The sequence below is a fragment of the Rhineura floridana genome, chromosome 1 (assembly GCF_030035675.1).
Source record: "Rhineura floridana isolate rRhiFlo1 chromosome 1, rRhiFlo1.hap2, whole genome shotgun sequence".
In the NCBI taxonomy this organism is placed as follows: domain Eukaryota; kingdom Metazoa; phylum Chordata; class Lepidosauria; order Squamata; family Rhineuridae; genus Rhineura; species Rhineura floridana.
Window position 1 is genome coordinate 201,920,445 of NC_084480.1, and position 20,367 is coordinate 201,940,811.

The window sequence follows — 20,367 nt, forward strand, 5'->3', positions numbered from 1 at the left end:
GATGATAAAACTTGTTATATTGAGAGTGAATGTGTAAAATAATTTTTGACCTTTTAAGCAAAAAAATCTGCCTCGTATACAAAATTCAGACCAATGATTGTTTTACATTTTTTTAAAGATGGGAAACACCAGTGCGGAGAGGTCCTGAAAAGTGGGATTCGGGCTAAAAAAGGATTCTTTGTATCTGCGTGCTGTGGGGCAAGATGGCATCAATGAGCTACCTCCCTGAGTGGGATCCCCTCTTTACCACTGTCACGCTGTCAGTTCACTTGCACAGCCAGGGGGCTCTCTAGGGTTCAATAGTGCATACCCTCAGCAGGTGCCTGATGATGCCATCATGTTGCCATAAATGGATATAATGAGGAAAGCTACAGTGAAAGGAAACATATCCTCAGAATGAAGCAAATTTTTGATCAAGGCCTCTGTCCAAGTTAGACCAGGGATGAGGAAGCTTTGGTCTTTTAGATGTTGTTAGACCCCATCGGTCCCAGCCAGTATGGACAATTGTCAGGGTTTATGTGAGCTGTACTCCAGCAATATCTGGAGGACTCTACATTCTCCATTCCTAATTTAGGGGTAGAGCTGGAATTTAATCTTATTTTGTAAATCTGAAGCCAAATTTGCAAGATCCATTCCAGAGGTTCCTCCCTTTGCTTCCCCTGTCAGAACCTTAGTCTGCAGTGAGACTCCCCAGGAGGATCCCTCCACCTGTGCAGCCTCTGAGACGGCTCTCGTCTTGGATGAAACTTTTTCAGCTATAAATCCAGTCAGAAAAGGTTTTTTTGACTGGAGATAATTTCTTCCGGATAAGGAAGAAACATGAGATCTCCCCCACAGCTTTGTTGTGATTGTTGGAGACTGGAATTCGTCAGAATTGTCTGTGAAAGAAGGTCTTCCAGCAGCTCGAACAGAGCGAGGATTTTTAGCTAGCTTAGCTGAACAAGTGATCCGTTTTTTTTTCTCTTTAAAAAAATACGGACTAACAGGCAAGCATTCTCCTGTCTACGATTATCACTTTCTTATCTATACAGCTAAAGAGATTTGTCAAAGGAACAGCAATTAAGATAACCTGGGTGAGTCAAAACTCCTCTTTTATTCACGGAATTAAGGGGGAAGAAAATAAAAATAGCCTATCTTTTTGTTATTGCAAAAAGCTGACATGGAAAATAGCATTATAAAGATTACAACGAATGAGGGGTTTCTGATTGGAAGAGATTTTTGATTTATAAGACTTTTGTGTAACATAAGTCTGGGACTATTTTTTCTGATCTACTTTTTTTTTTGACGAATCTGCTCACTCTTTCTGCTACTAGTTATTTGTACGCTGTGAACTAAAGCTGTTTTTGCACTTCTGGGCATTTAAGAGATAAGAGCTGTCTAGAGTGTGATGCCAGTTGATTTGAAAGATTAACTCCTTTGTAACTGGATAAAGAAATAAACTGCTCTTTGCTTGGGACATTGAAAATTGAAGGGGTTTTGTTCCTTTGGCTTTAAGAATGACAATTAAGAAGACTATGGATGTACAAGAAGGGACTTTATCTTTAGACATGTTTCAGAAAATAATGAATGGGATTAAGTCAATAAAACAAGAACTGAGAAATAATAGTCAAGCGTTGAGAATTGAATTTGAAGAAATGAGACAGGAGCTGAAAGAAATTCAGGATTCTATGAGAAAGGAGAATAAAGATGGATCTGGAAAACCAAAAAAGGATGAAAGAGAAATTAAAGGCAAGGTTCAAACTATGGAGATTGGATTAAATATGGACATGGAAAAAGATTTGGATTTCCTGGCTGTGATGGATCCTGGAGACAAATATTATGGTTTGGAACTCAGCGCTGTCCCTGAAGGAATTAAAGAAATTGGAGATAAAGATATTATCGGTTCAAAAAAATTCCTGGACTGGAAGGATTTGATGGAACTTGAAAAGGAGAAAGTTAACAGAATTAATCCCTGTTTTGTGTCAATGGAAAAATCCTCAAGAGATGTGCTAGTGTATCATGTAAAAAAGAGGAACAGAGATGTGGCTTTGCAACAATACTTCAGTGATACGTTCGGAATGGATGGCAAGAAAATATCTGTGATAAAGGAAATTCCTATCAGACTTTTATTATATGACTATGACAGCAAGATTATGGGGTGCGTAAAGATGGAAGATGGAAGATGGAATCAATACGGATAATGGAAGAAGAGCGATTTGAAATTACTGGACTTAGTAGACTTGATGAGTTGGATTAATTGACATGTTTATCTAGAAAAAAAATTGATGGACATATATCTCAAGGGTTGGAAACTTCTCTTTGACTTTTTGTGGAAGAATAAAATGATATGATGTTAATGAGATTTGAAACCAATGAAGATAACCACTGGAGGAGGGCGATTTTATAATCTATTTAGAGTCAGGCTTGTTATATATTATAGATTTATAGCTGAACTAAGACAAATCGGAAGTCAATATTTTTTATGTTTTTTTTCTTTTTTTTCTTTTTTTATTGTATTAGTTGTTGAATTGTGTTTTGTCTTTTTGTATTGTTTTGGTTTTGGAAACTTGAATAAAAATTAATTGAAAAAAAAAAGAACCTTAGTCTGCAGTACAGCCGTGTCCCTGCACTGTTCACATGGCTAAACAGATGGCTGTTTGAGAGTTGCAGTTTTGGAAATAAATAAGGAACAGCTCTATCTCCCACCAGTAATCTGGGATCGTCCTCTCTAATGTGTGTACTAAGGACTACAAGAGAATAGGGCTCCTCCTGTTACGACAATCAAGAGGAAGGTGCTGTTTGACTATCCCTTTAGTTACAAGCACAGATATGATTTTATTGGTGATGAAACTACTAACTGGACTCTAACCTGGTTTCATATTGTGGTGCAGCTGTGCTTTGGGTATTGTCGTGCAAATTTGAGCTAGTTTACACAGCAAAAAGTCTTGTGACACCTTAAAGAATAACAAGCTTTTGTGGACTACAGGCCATTTCATCAGATGCACTAAATATTATCCTGCAAAAGAGAGAGAGAGAACACTTTTTTCTTCAGGGGGAAGAATTATAGAGTGAGAGCATAAGTAATCAAAATGCAGAAAAATACAGACAGTGATAATTACATTATTTACAGAGGCTGTTCACAATAAAAACCAAGTGTTGCTAATACTGATCTCATTGCATTAGTAAACCAGTTAATGTATGTAGTGTGATAACAATCCATTTTGCCAATTCCATTCACATGTAATAGCACAGAATCTCTTGCTGTAATTCAGCAGCTTCATGTTATAGCCGCCCTTTGAACTTCCTTCCTTCCAGTATGGATACCTTAAGGTCACCTTCAAAATATCCTGTGAGGCTGAAATGTCCCACACACATGCACACACTGTTCCCCCCCGCCTGCATTTGTGATGTCAGATTTGTGTCCCTTTCTTCTTTTCTCTGGAGACTGGCTTGTTTGTCCTATGTAGAATGCAGACAGGCATTGTTGGCAGATGATCACGGCCCATATAACATTAGAAGATGAGCAGATGAATGAACCCCTGATGTGAATGCAATTATTAAGTCCTGTAATAGTGTTGCCAGATCAGACATAGGGACGGAGTTGACCTCTGGGTCTGCCCCTGGTCTCTGTGTTCATATCTCTGTTGTGTGGCATGCTGCTACTGAGTAACTGGTTTTGGGGGGGAGCAGTGGCTGTCTGTCAACAAGTACAGACCTGCCACCCAAGCAGGGGCAGAATTAGGTATCTTGGCGCCTGGGGCAAACAACATGAATGCAGCCCTAAGCCAACCCCTAATTTGTTTTCTGAAATAAAAAATTAACAACAGTTGTAATGATAAATGATAAAGCATTAGCAAATTTGTTTTGTTTTAATATAAAGGCTTGAATACCTTTGCACACAGCAGATATATTTGCCCTGTTACTATATCCTTGGCTTTGAGCATTTTTAATATTGACGCCACCTTATTTTAATCTGTTCATGATTTTGTCTACTAAACCACTGCCTGTTTTCAGTTTTCTTTCAATGAACTCTACAAGACATTCCTCAGTCAAAAGGTTCCCAGCACCAATGTGGACATAGCTAATAATCTGACACATTTGCTCACGGTGAGAAACTTCTGGTGTACATTCAAATAGTAGTGAGTAATATTTTGCTTTTGTTTATCCTAGACATTTTCTCACCATGAACATTTCCCCCCAATAATTTGAGGAATTCAATTTTTATTTGACAGGATAAATAGTTAACAGCCTGCTTCTTATTGACTTAACAAATGGTTTTTAACTTCACTATTATAGTGGCTGACCAAATAAGTGACATTTAGAAAAATTCCCATGATAGGACTGCCAAAAAACTCTGTAGTGCCTCTAAGAGCAAGATTATTTTTGCACAAAACAGAACAACGTCCAAAATAACCTTAAAAAAATTTCTCCTTTTTCTGTCTGAATTGCCTTTTGTGGGGAATCATCATTTAGTCCACAGCTTTTATTTTCTAAGCTCTTCTTTTAAAAAAATGTATCTTAGTGGTCCCATGTGTTTTCATGGTCAACAATTTGATTCAAATGCTTCCAATCATTGAAACCCTTTGATCTGCTGCAAATATTTGAATATGCTTCAGGGACATTTGCTGCAAACAATATGAAGGAAAACAAAATAATGCCTTAGACATTGTTGAATACACCAGCCAGTTACAATCGACTCTGCTGTTGGGATTTTTTTTAAAAAAAACCAGTTACCAGAAAATTTGTCGCCATCTTCCGATGCAGATTCATGAACTTCAGCATCTCTTGCTTGGTTGGGTCTGTGCTCAGTTATTTAAAAATGTCCATATTGAATCAAAAGAAAGACAAGGCCCAAATCAACTTCAGATGCGTTGAAGATTTTGGCATTGTGAGCCTGCTAGAAAGAATGCATGTATATGTGAAGGCATGTTGCATGGGCTTTGTCACAAAAATGCTCTCAACACACAGGTATGGTGAGAGCAAAGCAGGGATAACTGCGACTGTGCTTCATGCTTCCTACCCTACCGATTTGCCTGGTTGCCACCAACTTGACTATACTTTTTTTTTTCAACTGTGTCTTGCCCTCATCACAACCACTTTTAGTACTACCCGTAACCAATAATCTCACCTAATACATTATTAAAATAAATAAATTTATTGTAAATTGTGTGTGCATACACACCATCAATCATTATAATGGTGCTGCCTTGAATCAGGCACATGGGGCAAGGGTCCAGCTCACCCCACTGTAATTCTTAACCTGCACTCAAGGCCTGTGAGAGGGAAGTGTCATTGTCAAAGACGGGCTGTAGATCATTGCCTCTATAATTGAGTGATTTTACCTAGGAGGTGTAAGTGACAACAAGCAGTGGTCTGTTATTTTCTCTTCTAGGTCTGTCCTGTAATAGGTTGTTCCATGAGTGGGTATTGTAGCCTGAAGAATGCCTGATGTAAAATGTTCACGTCTGCATTATACAGCCACAAGAGTGGCTGTATACTATGGTCAGCATGGATATTTCACATTCTGCAGTTTTAAATTGTAAATATCCCCATGCCGTTCTCATGTTTCCCATAAGCTCATTACAAAACAAAACCTTACAAATCTTATAGTCCTGAACTCAGAAATGCTTGTTTAACAACCCTCTCAATTTTCATGGTGGTACACAAAACACTGAGAGAATAAAGAGTTCAAAGTCTAAAAAGAGAGAAAAAACCCAGAGCCCTTTTGGACTTTTTTCTGTCACAGTTCTCATATTCTGTTGAAATTAATTAAACATCAGCCATGTTCACAGAGTACCTGAAATCCTATTACTGGCCTTGCCCCATACTCTGACCTTCATTGTCTGCAGTTTAAAAGTTAAAAAAAATGAGTATCTGATTTTTAAGTAATTTAAGAACTTTAGCATTGAACTGAATGATAACATCGGGCATACTCAGTAAGAACCACCAGTGTTCCAAAAACCAGACTCGCAGCTGCTGGGCTTGCCTAATCAGGGGGTCACACCCACACCAGAACTTTATTCCACTTGAGACAGTCATGGCTTCCTCCAGAGAATCCTGGGAATTGTAGTTTGTGAAGGGTGCTGAGAGGAGACTCCTATTCCCCTGACAGAGCTTCAGTGGCCAGAGTGGTGTAACAGTCAGCCCAGTAAATCCCACGGAACTCAATAAGCATGCAAATGATCAATCCATACTCAGCAAACTTGCACAGGATCCCATTTCTTACCTCCCAGATTAAAAAGCAGAGAAATTCACTAATACGCAAAAAAACCCTTGTGGTTTAAGAACGTACTTATAGCCCACAGATATTTCTATGCAACTTTAAAAAACAGGGAAATTGGGCAGCTATAGTGAATGCACCAGGGGAGCAGGAGACCTGACCTCCTCTCTGAGATATTGTACTGGCCTACAAATTTGTCAAAATGCAAACACAATTTGGGTTGGCCTTTCACAGTCCAATCCACTTCCCGTGTAGCTTGGAAGAATTTGGTAACATGTGCCTCTGAGCATATGGTGAGCGGTAGCAACACCTGCAATCAGCCCAAATAATAGAAAGAAGACATGTGCTGTGCTGATCTTGTGTTAGCAGGGAGGAAGCAACTATTGAAACAGTTGATATAGTTCAGATTTCTGATTTACTTAAACTTTTTAGTGAAGTTTCCTATAGGAAATCATTTCCTTTTGTTTCTATTTCTGTGAATATATGAAGTACAGCAACACTTTGCAAAATTTACAGTAAAAAACTCCAAAAATAATTGTGGAATAATGGCACCGACTATTCTGCAGAATAGTCTCCAGTGGACATCAGGAGTGCCTCAGTTTGCACAAGATAAAACAGTGGGAGGTGAAATATATTCTAGCAAAATTCAAGGTGTGCTCTATGTTTTTAATTGACTGTGCCCACCTTGCCTTAAATGAAGTGGTTTAAACATAGCAAGCTGAAAACATGCATCCTCTTTTTTCAACAGCTCGAGTCATTCCTGAAGTAGCAACATATTGTAATCAGCCTGATTTTACATCAAACTGCAGTTTCAGATTCAACTATTAATGCACCCAAAACAGAAATAGAACATAACCTCCCATTTGAAACACAAAATATGTGTGGAGATGGCAGGTGTTGCCACCACTCACCATATGCTCAGAGGCACATGTTACCAAATTCTTGAAAGCTACACAGCAAGTGGATTGGACTGTGAAAGACCAACCCAAATGGTGTTTGCATTTTGACAAATTTGTAGGGCAGTACAATATCTCAGAGAGGAGGTCAGGTCTCCTGCTCCCCTGGTGCATTCACTATAGCTGCCCAATTTCCCTGCTTTTTAAAGTTGGATAGAAATAGCTGTGGGCTATAGGTAAGTCCTTAAACCACAAGGTTTTTTGCCTATTAGTGAATATGTAGGTAGGGATCGTTGCACAATTATCTTAAAGGGGTGAGAGGAGAGAGGTTAACGGAGGAGAACAAAACCAACCAACCTTATATTTCATTATGGCTTCTCCAGCCAGGGGCCCTCCAAATATTGGATTGCAGTTCCTGTCATTCCTGTCCATTCACCATGCTGATGAAGGCTGATGGGAGTTGGATTCCAATAACATGTAGAGGGTACCATGTTGACTATCCCTGCCATAGTGACATGTCACAAGACTGTTTGACTGAGTGAATGGTGGGTTGGGGTGGGAACAAGGTCATTCTTCTGCTTCAGCAATGGCAGAGCAAATACTTTCAAAATGTGTTTCCCCCCAATAATATAAGAGCACTGGAAAATGCCAAAAGTTCCATAGGAACACGATCTGACACAGCAGCAGGTGAAACCATCTGCACTGGATGTATCACCCAGCTCTTCAAGGACAGACAATGCAATCCTATGCATGCCTACTCATATGTAAGTCCAATCAATGGGCCAGGTTCGTGTTTATAGGATTGCAGGCTAAAGTAGATACTTTATACTGACAGAATTAAAATCCCCCCCGATCATTATGACAAAGCCTAAGGTTCCTGATAAAAACTGAAAATCTTTTATTGGCTCAAACAGATGGCTGATAAGGCAGTTTTGGCTGACCTGTCCAATGAAGTCATTGAGACTCCTTATCTTCCAGAATTTTAATTGGCTTTCCCAGAAACTCTGTAATTGGATATTGAATAACGTTAGCATTTTTAATATCCATTGAATTCAAAATGGCCTTTTTGCTGGTTTATATTCATATACAAACTTTGTTATGACAAGCTGAGTTATAGTTGTGGCTGATATAATCAATGGACTACTGGCACTGGGGAATTAATTTTCTGTTCCACCTGGAGCCAAGGCCTGTCACACAATATTCCAACACTGGAAGCAAGGAGAGCGGACATTACTAATTCAAAAGCTCACCCAAGATGTATTTCCCCCCTCCTTGCTGTAGAATTAAAAGCATAACCCTTAGGTGTCTTGCTCCCAGTAAAGAGCAACCAACATTGAACTGCAATTTTGACGAACAAACCAGCTATCACAGGGAGAAGACACCTGAAAATATATGAACCTATTTTAACTTGTATATAGAAAAACCTTTAGACATCAGTGAGAGACAGTTTAATGAGTAATTCAGGTGAAGGATAAAGGATATTGGGATGAATCTATGACAAGAGGACAGAGAGATCTTATTCCCTGTGCCATTTACCATATTGTTATGGTAATTTCCCTTTTTAACTGTAACAAGTCCTAGCTTTACCTTGCAGAAAACCACTGTCCAAACCCCATAAGAAAAACAGCGACGAGAAGCAGTGATGACAAAGCATACATCTTTCAGATTCATTCAAAGTCTTCTCAAAGGAAAAGTTTTTTTTTAAAGGAACATAGAACCAAGTAAGAAGGTAACCTAATTTTAGGATGAGAATCATCAAACTGAGGCCAAATCTGATGCCCTGAAGGGTCATGAGTGGCAGTGGAAGCTGGCCCATTAAGGTGGATGGGCCACTGCCCCACCAACTTCAGTCTGCTGCCCCCAACCAGTTTTCTTACATACAACCAATCTGTTGGTGGGGCTGCCTGTCCACTTCCTTCTCCTCAGTCTTAGTATTACCATTGTAGAACTTTGCAGGGAGAAGGATGGGACAGAACCAACATCTTCTTGTCCTTGGCTCTGGCTCCACCAACTGTTGGTCTTCCTGCATTCTGTCCCAATGAGCACCATCCACTGCTGTCAATCTGCCAATTGAGGGGCAAATAAGGGGTTGCAGAGGGAATAGAAGCTGAAATAATGGGACTTGCTGGAAGGATGGGAGATGGTTGTGACCATCATCTTGCTCATACCCTTCAAGAAGCTGGCAACTCATTAAGGTTCTAGGGGTGAGTGTGCCAGCTTCTCCTCTGTCTTCAGAAAAAGCCAACTCAGCTTGGAATTATTTGCAGTATCTGGAAAGAACGGTTTGAGATTTAAATGTATTTGTATAATTTTGGCAAATTAAGGCAACAACAAAAAATGTTCATGGCGTTTATATTAACATACGTAAGCTTAACCAGAGACATCCTTTTGCTAAAAAAGGCAATCCTGCAGTCCCTTTGGAAAGATAGAGCTTAGCCATGGTGATCCACATTCTAGTAACCTCCAGCTCAGACTACTGCACTTTGTTGTACATGGGGCTGATATTTGAAGAGAAAATGTAGCTGCTGGAACTCTGAGACATAATGCTAGGTCCCTAGCTGTCTGAAAGAGGCAGTAGTGAGACCACTTCTGAAAAAACCTTCCTTGGACCCAGAAGACCTTAATAGCTACAGACCAGTAGCGAATGTTCCATTCCTGGGCAAGATCTTGGAATGAGTGGTTGCTGGCCAGCTCCAGGCGCTATTGGATGAAACCGATTATCTAGATCCATTTCAATCGGGTTTTAGGCCCGGTTTTAGCACCGAGACAGCCTTGGTCGCCCTGTACGATGACTTATGTCGGGAGAGGGATGGAGGGAGTGTAACTCTGTTGATTCTCCTTGATCTCTCAGCGGCTTTTGATACCATCGACCATGGTATCCTTCTGGAGAGGCTCGTGGAGTTGGGAGTTGGGGGCACTGCTTGGCAGTGGTTCTGCTCCTACCTGGCGGGTCGTCTCCAGAAGGTAGTGCTTGGGGAACATTGCTCGACACCGTGGGCTCTCCAATGTGGAGTCCCGCAGGGGTCAGTTCTGTCCCCCATGCTTTTTAACATCTACATGAAGCCACTGGGTGCAGTCATCAGGAGTTTTGGAGTGCGTTGCCACCAGTACTCTGATGACACGCAGCTCTATTTCTCCTTTTCATCTTCTTCAGGTGAGGCTGTCAATGTGCTGAACCGTTGCCTGGCTGCGATAATGGACTGGATGAGAGCTAATAAACTGAGGCTGAATCCAGACAAGACTGAGATGCTGTTGGTGGGTGATTTCTCTGATCAGATGGTGGATATGCACCCTGTTCTGGACGGGGTTACACTCCCCTGAAGGAGTGGGTTCGTAGTCTGGGAGTACTCTTAGATCCTTCCCTGTCATTCGAGGCTCAAGTAGCCTCGGTGGCACGGAATGCGTTCTACCAACTTCGGTTGGTAGCCCAGCTACGTCCCTATCTGGACAGGGAGGACCTCACCTCAGTTGTCCATGCTCTGGTAACCTCTCGATTGGATTACTGCAATGCGCTCTACGTAGGGCTGCCTTTGAAGACGGTTGGGAAACTACAGCTTGTGCAAAACGCGGTGGCCAGGCTGATAACGAGGACCAGGCAGTCCGAACATATAACACCTGTTCTGGCCCGCTTGCACTGGCTACCTATATGTTTCCGGGCCAGATTCAAAGTGTTGGTTTTAATCTATAAAGCCTTATACGGTGCGGGACCACAATACCTCCTGGGACGCCTCTCCCGATATGAACCTGCCCGTACACTACGTTCAGCATCGAAGGCCCTCCTCCAAGTTCTGACTCATAGAGAGGCTCGGAGGATGGTTACAAGAACCAGGGCCTTCTCAGTGGTGGCCCCTGAATTGTGGAATAGTCTTTCCGTTGAGGTGTGCTTGGCGCCGACATTGCTATCTTTTCGGCGCCAAGTTAAAACCTTTCTCTTTGCTCAGGCATTTTAGTTTAATATGTTCAATTTGGTTTTAGATTTGTGGATTTTTATATATATGTTTTTGGACCGATTTATGTGATTTTATTGTATATACTTTCTGTTGTACACCGACCAGAGAGCTATGCTAGTGGGGCGGTATAAAAATTTAACAAATAAATAAAATAAATAAATATATCTCACTGGTGCTTAATGAGTTGCACTGGCTTCCAATTGGTTTCTTAGCATAATTCAGAGTGCTGGGGCTTACACCTAAAGCCCGACATGGTTTGAGACCTGAAGGAACATCTCCCTTTACAGCTATCAGCCTATGAGCCGAGATCAAACTAGGAGACTTTCCTTCAGGCACCCCTTATTATCTTGAACTGGAAAATTAAATAAAAGGACAAATGGAAAAAATCATGACACTTATGATGTAGATTAGATATATACCACTAGTCTCTTCCCTAATAAGATACTAAAAAGGATTTTTATTACTTTCAGTAGCATTTTGTGACAATTAGAACAATATTAATACTGAGATATTTTTAGTAAATGGCATTATTCATTATATTTATATAGAAGACAGACTTCTTTGATATAATTATAAAAACTAATCTTTTCCATTTTAGTTATGCACTGAAATCAGGTAAGTTGCTTAAGTACCTATATTATTTTTAATTAATATTCAGGTTGTGACCAATGTTGTGGTGCTTTGTTTATAGAAATGTCTTCTTAGGGAAACTTACCTGGCACCTACATTGATATCTTTTCACCTCCAGGTAAAGACTTAAAAAAATAATCCTCGGCTTTTACCAGCTTCAAGTTTTATCATCTTTTTATTGCCGCTTTTATTCTCCTGTTTTAAATTTAATTGGCTTATGTTTTATTGCATTTTTCATTGTTTTAGCTTTTAGCTTCAACAACCTTTGTAATTTAATGCTGAAGCGTAGTATAAAAATCTGATAATTTAATTAGTAAGATGTGTGCCTGGCTAGCACAACGTCAGACTGCAGGTGGGAATCCACATGATAAAACACTCCCCCATGAAAACACATTCCCACACACAGAAAAATAGGGCAGCAGTACTTAAACTGAGTTATTGTTAGATTAACCAATTAAAAACTTTTAATTGATGGAAAAGTGTTTCTTATTAATCAGGCAGATTAAAGTATTTTTTTTAAAAAATATACTGGTACTTTAAACTCATACAGTTAAAATTTATTTAATTGGATAGCAGCCCAAATTAAGACCCTCCTCACCCCAGGCCAGTTTCATTTGTGCAGTTATTTCTATGTGTCGAGGAACATTCAATCATTTGAGCTCTCACCCCTAATCTGAAGTGGTACTGTCCATATATTTGCTATTTCATCTGCCATTTGAGAGCCAGGTCTGTATCAACCACCGTTTTAAGTACATTTAAATAGAGTATGTTCTGAGCAAGTGAATTTCAAAGTATTTGATACAGCATTATAAATAAGCATTTCTCTCTCTTTTACACACACACACACACACACACACACACACACGTCAAGGTTTATAGCTGCCATAGTAATGTGGTGCATCTCTCCAGTATTATGGTCTGAATGCATTCTCTCTTCGCAGAAAAGAGCATGCACGTACCAAGCTCCCATAGTGCTGCATTCTGTTTCCGTGGATTATACAGCCGCAAGAGTGGCTGTATACTATAGGCAGAGTGGATTTTTCACATTCTGCAATGTTAAATTCAAAATACCCTCCATGCCATTCTGATGCTTCCCATAAGCTCATTTCAAAACAAAACCTTACAAAACTTATAGCCCTGAAGTAAAAAATGTTTGCTTAACAACCCTCTCAATTCTCATGATGATAAACAAAACAATCAGAAAGAATCGAGAGTTCAAAGTCTAAAGAGAGAGAGAGAAAAACCCACACCCCTTTTGGACTTTTTTTCTCCGAGTTCTCATAATCTGTTGAAATTCATTAAAAATCAGCCATGTTCACAGAGTACCTGTTACTGACCTTGCCCCATACTCTGACCATCTTCTGCAGTTTAAAAGTTAAAAAAAATGCCTGGCTGGTTTTTAATTAATTTAAGAAATTTTGCATTGAACTGAATGATAATGTCGAGCATATTCAGTAAGAACCAACTGTCAGTGTTCTAAAAGCCAGACTCACAGCTGCTGGGCTTGCCTAATCAGGGGGCCACACCCACACCAGATTGATTTCATGTGAGACAGTCATGGCTTCCCCCAAAGAATCGTGGAAAGTGTAGTTTGTGAAGGGTGCTGAGAGGAGACTCCTATTCGCCTGAGAGAGCTCCAGTGGCCAGACTGGTTGAAGCTCAGTGAGGGGAACAGGGCATCTCCTAGCAACTCTCAGCACCCTTCACTAACCACACTTTCCAGGATTCTTTGGAAGAAGGCATGACTGTCTAAAGTGAAATAAAGGTCTGGTGTGGATGTGGCCAGGGACAGCTTTGGTTTAAATTTGAGTGGGAGGCTACATGTGCCTGCTGTAGAATAAAAAGGTGGGGGAAACCCTGAAAAGCAATCATACTGTTCACAATGTTTACCTTTTGGAAAGGAAAGGGGCTTCTCCTCTGCCCAGTGCCAACCCATACAATCTCCTCCTCCTACCCTCCCTGCCCCTCCCCCGGGTCAGTGTTGGACTACAACCTGGTAGACCAGGGTTCGAATCCCCACACAGCCATGAAGCTGACTGGGTAACCTTGGGCCAGTCACAGCCTCTCAGCTTCAGAGGAAGGCAATGGTAAAACCACCCCTGAATACCGTTTATCATGAAAACCTATTCAAAGGGCCGCCATAAGTCGGGATCAAATTGAAGGCAATCCATTTCCATTTTCAAACATGATTGCACAGAAATAAATCCCATTGAACTCAAAAAGTATGCAACTGATCAAACCCACCCTCCCTTCTCCTCCCTCCTATCCCCTCCCCCTCCCTCTGGTTAGTTTTACCTATCTTAAGCATGATTGCATGGGAGTAAATACCATTGAACTCAATAAGCATGGAAATGATCAGACCTGCCCTCCCCCTCCACCCCCCTCCTTCCACTCCCCTCCCTTTTTCCTTTCCTCTCCTCTCCCCTTCCCCTGCTCCTCCTCCATGGTCAGTTTTACCTATCCTAACCATGATTACATAGGAGTAAATCCCACTGAAATCAGTAAGCATGCAAATGATCAGACCTGGCTTTTCCATCCTTCCCCTCTCCTTTCCCTTCCTTCTCCTTTCCCCTCTTCCTTCTTCCTCCTTCCCTGCCCACTCCAGCCATCCCTCCCTCCCCCCAGTTTTACCTATCCTAAGCATGATTGCACGCGACTAAATCCCACTGATCTCAATACACACGGAAATGATCAAATGCCTCTGAGCATATGGTGAGTGGTGGCAACACCTGCAATCAGCCCAAATAATAGAAAGAAGACACGTGCTGTGCTGATCTTGCTTTAGCAGGGAGGGAGCAACATTATTAAGATGGTTGACATAGTTCAGATAGTCACTTTAAATATGTCTGATTTCCTTTGCAATTTTAGTGAAGTTTCCTATAGGAAATCATTTTCTTTTGCTTCTATTTCTGTGAATATATGAAGTACAGCAACACTTTGCAAAATTTACACTAAAAAAACCTCCAAAAATAATTGTGGACTAATGACACTCACTATTCAGCAGAATAGTCTCCAGTGGACATCAGGAGTGTCTCAGTTTGCACAAAATAAAACAGCAGGTGGTGAAATATATTCTAGCAAAATTCTAGGTGTGCTCTATGTTTTTAATTGCCCACCTTGCCTTAAATGAAGCAGTTTAAACATAGCAGGCTGAAAGCATGCATCCTCTTTTTTTCCAACAGCTAGAGTCATTCCTGAAGTAGCAACATATTGTAATCAGTCTGATTTTACATCAAACCTCAGTTTCAGATTCTACTGTTAATGCACCCAAAATAGAAATAGAACATAACCTCCCATTTGAAACACAAAAGGCTGTGTTCATATAACACTGACCAATAAAAAGGCTTTGAAATTAATAAAAATAAATTAAAAATAAATAAATAGCAACACAGGTTTCTAGAATGAATAATGAAATAACATTTTCTAGATTAGATTCTCTGTAGAAACAATAGTAACACAGGAATGAAGCAAAGCAAGAAGAACACCAACAAACATACAAAAATGTAATTCTCCACCTTTGGAGATGGCAAGTATTGCCACAACTCACCATATGCTCAGAGGCACATGTTACCAAATTCTTGAAAGCTACACAGGAAGTGGATTGGACTGTGAAAGACCAACCCAAATGGTGTTTGCATTTTGGCAAATTTGTAGGGCAGTCCAATATCTCAGAGAGGAGGTCAGGCCTGCTCCCCTGGTGTATTCACTATAGCTGCCCAATTTCCCTGGTTTTTTAAAGTTTGATAGAAATATCTGTGGGCTATAGGTACATTCTTAAACTGCAAGGGTTTTTGCCTATTCATGAATAAAAGCTTGAAAGGGCCAGGGCAGCCTCTCAAGTATAACATTCTGAGTAACCCCAGATGAGAAGGTGAGTGGCAAACTGTGCAGTTGAAAAAGATTTTTGATATGTTTTATCGTCTAGGGACAAATGTACAAATACTAATTCAGCATAGAGGCAGTTGGTCAAGAACTACTGTTGACTTGTTTTGTGCCTCCATGTGTGAATTATTTTCCATCTATATGTAGCCAATAATCCCACTGATTTTGGCCTAAAAGGGCTACGTGTAGGATTTTCTGCTGTTTTTTTTTTATCACAGGATGCATTTAAAAAACATAGGCCCCCACAACCATTTTGGCACCCAGTTGACTTCAGAGTTTTGACCTAACATAAGCAAGGGAGTTCAAAATAGCTGGAAGAGATCTATAATATTGATATAAATTGTTAAAATATCTGACAGAAAATGTAGGATATAAGATGCAAAATGTGCATACAATGCATTAAAAATTCTTATTTTTTAAGATGTTGTTTATGGATGAGGTTGTTTATAAAATCAGCCTATTGGTTTATCTAACATTAAGTATGCTTACAAACTTTCCTCATTTATCTTGCTATGCTGTACTCAGCCATATCACTACTGAGAAACCATTTTTGAGGCAGCTCCCCCTTTAACTCCCTCCGACCCCAGCACAAATTAACACCTTTCTTTCCGGTTGTAGCATAACCCAAGGAGAGCGAGCAGAAAAAAACCACTTATTTCATTTATGCCTTATTATTTCATATGATGAAAGAATACAACGAGCACAAACGTTTTCTTTTTTGAGACTGTTACATATTCTGAAATAAAACGCTTTATTATTCCACAAACTGAAGGTAGAAAACAAAAGCACAATTCTTCAGGAAGAATATTAAAAGAAATTATTTTGTTAAGCCTTACGAATAAAACTTTACTAGCTAAAAACGGAATAAAACACATTCTTGAAAAAAGCTACAATTAAGCATTAAACATGACTCAATGAGCAGAATTCATTCACTCATTTACATGAAACTAGGCTCGGCCACCGTCAAAGTTATTAAATAAGCAAATCCACCGTTTGCTTCCATGGCTATCACTTATTTCCTGGTGTCTTCCGCCTCCTCCAGCTCTCTTTCCTGATGTTCTCTTTCCCACCTCATTTCTTTAAGCTCTTGTCTGTACTTCCGTTCAATGAATCGTTTCTGATGGGCCATCTGAGGAAAGTTATCTGAGACAGGAAGAAATGTTTCATATGTTAAATAGAGGCTAGCTAGTGAAATAAATAAAGCAATGTTCCAAGTGTTTATTATTTTATTACGCAAGACAGGATGAGGAACCCTTCCAACTACTGTCATTTAATATATTTATCACATTTGTGTTCAAAATTGCTCAGGGCAGTGTACATCAGTTTATCCCATTTTATCCTCCCAGGAGCCTGTCAGGGCGAGACTTTGCCCAAGGCGTTTCATGGCTGGATATGGATACGAGTTTTCTGCAGCTAAAACTTTCCTAAACTTTTACTCACTGCCACACTATGGGGCAGGTAGAGACGTGGTTGGATCAGATGTGCAACTGGGTTCCCAATGGGGAACTCAATTGCACAGCCAATCCCAGCAGAAAGCGGGGTTGAACTTACCAGCCAACAGTTGATATGCAGTAAGTTCAACCCTGCTTGATTGGCTGTGTGACAGAGTCAGTAAAGTTTACAGTTTGAGAAGGATTTCAATATTAGTTTCTATTCAGTGCAGTGCTTTCCAAATTTCGACACAGAATGAGGCTGCAATGTAAGACCTGCTACAACAGTTCAGGGTGTTTCCAATATTTATTCAGAATGTCACATTACACTGATCTTATGGTGACATGCCAGCTTTGCCCAACTTGGTACCCTTCATCTATGCTGGCTATGGCTGATGGGAGCTGTAGTCAAAAACAGGTGGAGGGCACCAGTTGGGGAAAGCCACATGATGCCTACATTGTAGGCAGATATGATGGCTCACGTATTTAAGACTGGAGGGTTGTATTCAAACTTAGTAATGCTTAAAAAAGACCCACTAAAATGAATAGGACTTAAGGTGGTCACAACTAACTTAAGCCGCATTGATTTCAATGAGAGAGAGTCAGTGTGGTGTAGTGGTTAAGGTGCTGGACTAAGACCTGGGAAACCAGGGTTCGAATCCCCACACAGCCATGAAGCTCACTGGGTGACCTTGCGCCAGTCACAGCCTCTCAGCCTCAGAGGGAGGCAATGGTAAACCCCCTCTGAATACCACTTACCATGAAAACGCTATTCATGAGGTTGCCATAAGTCGGGATCGACTTGAAGGCAGTCCACACATACATACAGACAGACAGACACACACACACTAAGTATGATTAAGTCTGGACCCAACCCTGATATTATGAATTGCATGTAGTTAGGATGATTAGTGAAAGGGCAAAGCAGAAAATGCTATCTGGAAAACTGCTTTTGGAAGACTGAGCAAGAAGAAGTGATACTGTTTGAAGAGACATGAAAGCAAATTGCCACCAGCAAGCAGGTCCAATTAAAAGTACTGGTCCTAATTCAACTGAAATTTGTTGAGTTTAAGTCCCTTTAAAATAAACTGAGCTTAAGTTAGCTGTGACTAAGTTGCCCCATTGATATCAACAGGACATAAGAGTGGCTAATCTGATTTAAATTGAAGCCAATGTATCTTTCCTGTTCTTTGCAACCTTATCAGAAGGTATCCTTCTGTTGCTAAAAGTAACATTGAGGGAATTACTATAACTTTTTTGACTTTCATTAACCACCACAGAAAGGGGATACTTCTGTAACAGAATTGGCTAGTGTCTTGGGATGCTGTTTTAAATTTATATTGTGTTTCTTTTACAGGACACAGTGGGTCAGAGCAACAGATGCAAAAAGTTCTTCAGTGACTGAATGTTTGGGGACATTGTTGAAAGAGAGCCAACAACAACGCTGCAACGTACTCTAGCCATTAGAGGGAGAATCTAAAACCTTTATTTGCAGTCCCCTCAATAAATGTAGGTTTTGCATCAAGGGTGAAAGACTGCCAAAGAATTCTGTCAACAGCAGGTTGTTGGAGATACATCTCCATAATCGGCAGCTGCATCTGGATCCTTCTTGTCCATCTTTGGACAGTTAAATGACCTCTAGTCTTGGGGTAAAGGAAGGAAGGAGTGTGCTGCCAGAAAACCAGCCACTGCAATTGCTAGCAGCCAGAGGAGCAACATGGGATGAGATCAGCCACAATGGCCTAGACAACACTGGTGTTTGCTAAGGGCGGTACGCTTACTCCAGAGCAATGTTGTATGTTGGAGATATAAGCAGCCCCAATTTCATTATTTAATTTTATTTTATGAAAGCTCCCTTGGAAAGGTGGGACAGAAATCATATTAATCAACAGAAATGTTGGGAAGGGGAAGGCCTGTTTTAAAAAAGCTGCCAAGCAGCAATTTGAGTCTGACTATTCATTCCTCCATTTGAATATTTCACGATGTACTTGTTCAGCAATTTGTGAGCCCATACTATGAAACATTTCAGTAGGAGGGGGAGTATCCTTTTGGAAAATTTGTAACATATCACACATCAGTGAACTATGCTGGGAAGGTCTCTGTAGTTTGAGAAGCTATCATTTTTCATCAAGGATGAGAAGGACTCCATCTGGAGCTAATCAAGATAATCTCCCCCATTACCACCATAATGGGCATCAGGAAAAAAAACTGTTTAGCTCTTAAAAACCAATACACAATCTAGAAGCCAAAGCAGTTAATATACTGCTCAGCAAAAGTGGTGCAAAATAAGGCATACAAACACATCATCAACAGTAGTGACGACAGGTGGAAGGTCACCGATGAAAGCGTTGCCTGCGTTGGATTTGGTGCCAGAAGACAAATTGCTATTTGTGATTGACTTGCTAGTGCTGACGCAGAAACAGCTGGTGTCCTTGGGAAAATGAGGCTTTAGGGTACTGTGTAGGAAAACACAGCTGATGTAAGAGGTGAAGGGGGAGGCTTCACTGAAGTGCTTAGACACTTCTGAAGTGAAGGCAATCTCAGTATGTAAACAACCTTCCCCAAACTGTATGGGTCTTTGCAGAAGAGATGCCACAGTTGCAATCTCTCCCAGGTCTCTTCTCAAAAGCATGGAAGATATTTCCAATGGCTAAGTCTTCAGTACCACAAACAAAGGCACTCCTGCAGAAGGCAAAGCGCGTGCCTTCTCTACTGTTCCCTCAGGCTTGATGTACAAGAGTAAGTCCTCCTTATAAAGTTCAGTGAAGTCTCCCACTCTGTGAAATGAAAAAAATTGAAATGGACTGCCTTCAAGTCGATTCTGACGTATGGCGACTCTATGAACAGGGTTTTAATGGTAAGCAGTATTCAGAGGGGGTTTACCATTGCCTCCCTCTGAGGCTGAGAGGCAGTGACTGGCCCAAGGTTACCCAGTGAGCTTCATGGCTGTGTGGGGATTCGAATCCTGGTCTCCCAGGTCCTAGTCCAACACTCTAACCACTACACCACTCTATATTTCCCCAGAATCACTTGAAAACATTTGTCCTCATAACCTCTGAATAGTCCAACACAATTCTGGCCCACACGGCTCATATAAGAGCCTTTGACAGTTCTACATGTCCGACTTGCATGGGGCTGGACAACACAAAAACTTGCTGCTTCTGCTATTTTATTATTTTCCTAGATGTATCTTAAAGATATGAGCAGAGACTCTTCAGATTTAGCTCTGAGAATAGTCAGAGGAAAGAATCTTGCATACAGGTGTGGGAATCCATACCTACATATATGCTCCGTATTTGTACATGAAAGAAAATAATCAAGAGAACTCAGAATGTAAAAATGGGCATCTCTCAAGAGCACACATTTAAATACATTGTTTA

The 20,367-nt window shown here is 40.5% G+C and overlaps 1 protein-coding gene across 7 annotated transcripts in view; it reads right to left on the reverse strand.

Annotated features, from left to right (window-relative positions):
* Positions 1–16,266: 16,266 nt before the first annotated feature.
* The window catches only part of DROSHA (drosha ribonuclease III), a 105,268-nt gene continuing 101,167 nt past the window's right edge, over positions 16,267–20,367 (reverse strand). For all 7 annotated transcript variants that reach the window (XM_061590079.1, XM_061590123.1, XM_061590114.1 and 4 more), the window contains one exon: positions 16,267–16,700. In XM_061590079.1, coding sequence (XP_061446063.1) covers positions 16,570–16,700 — 131 coding nt within the window. In that variant the 3' untranslated portion in view covers positions 16,267–16,569. The remainder of the gene's footprint in view (positions 16,701–20,367) is intronic.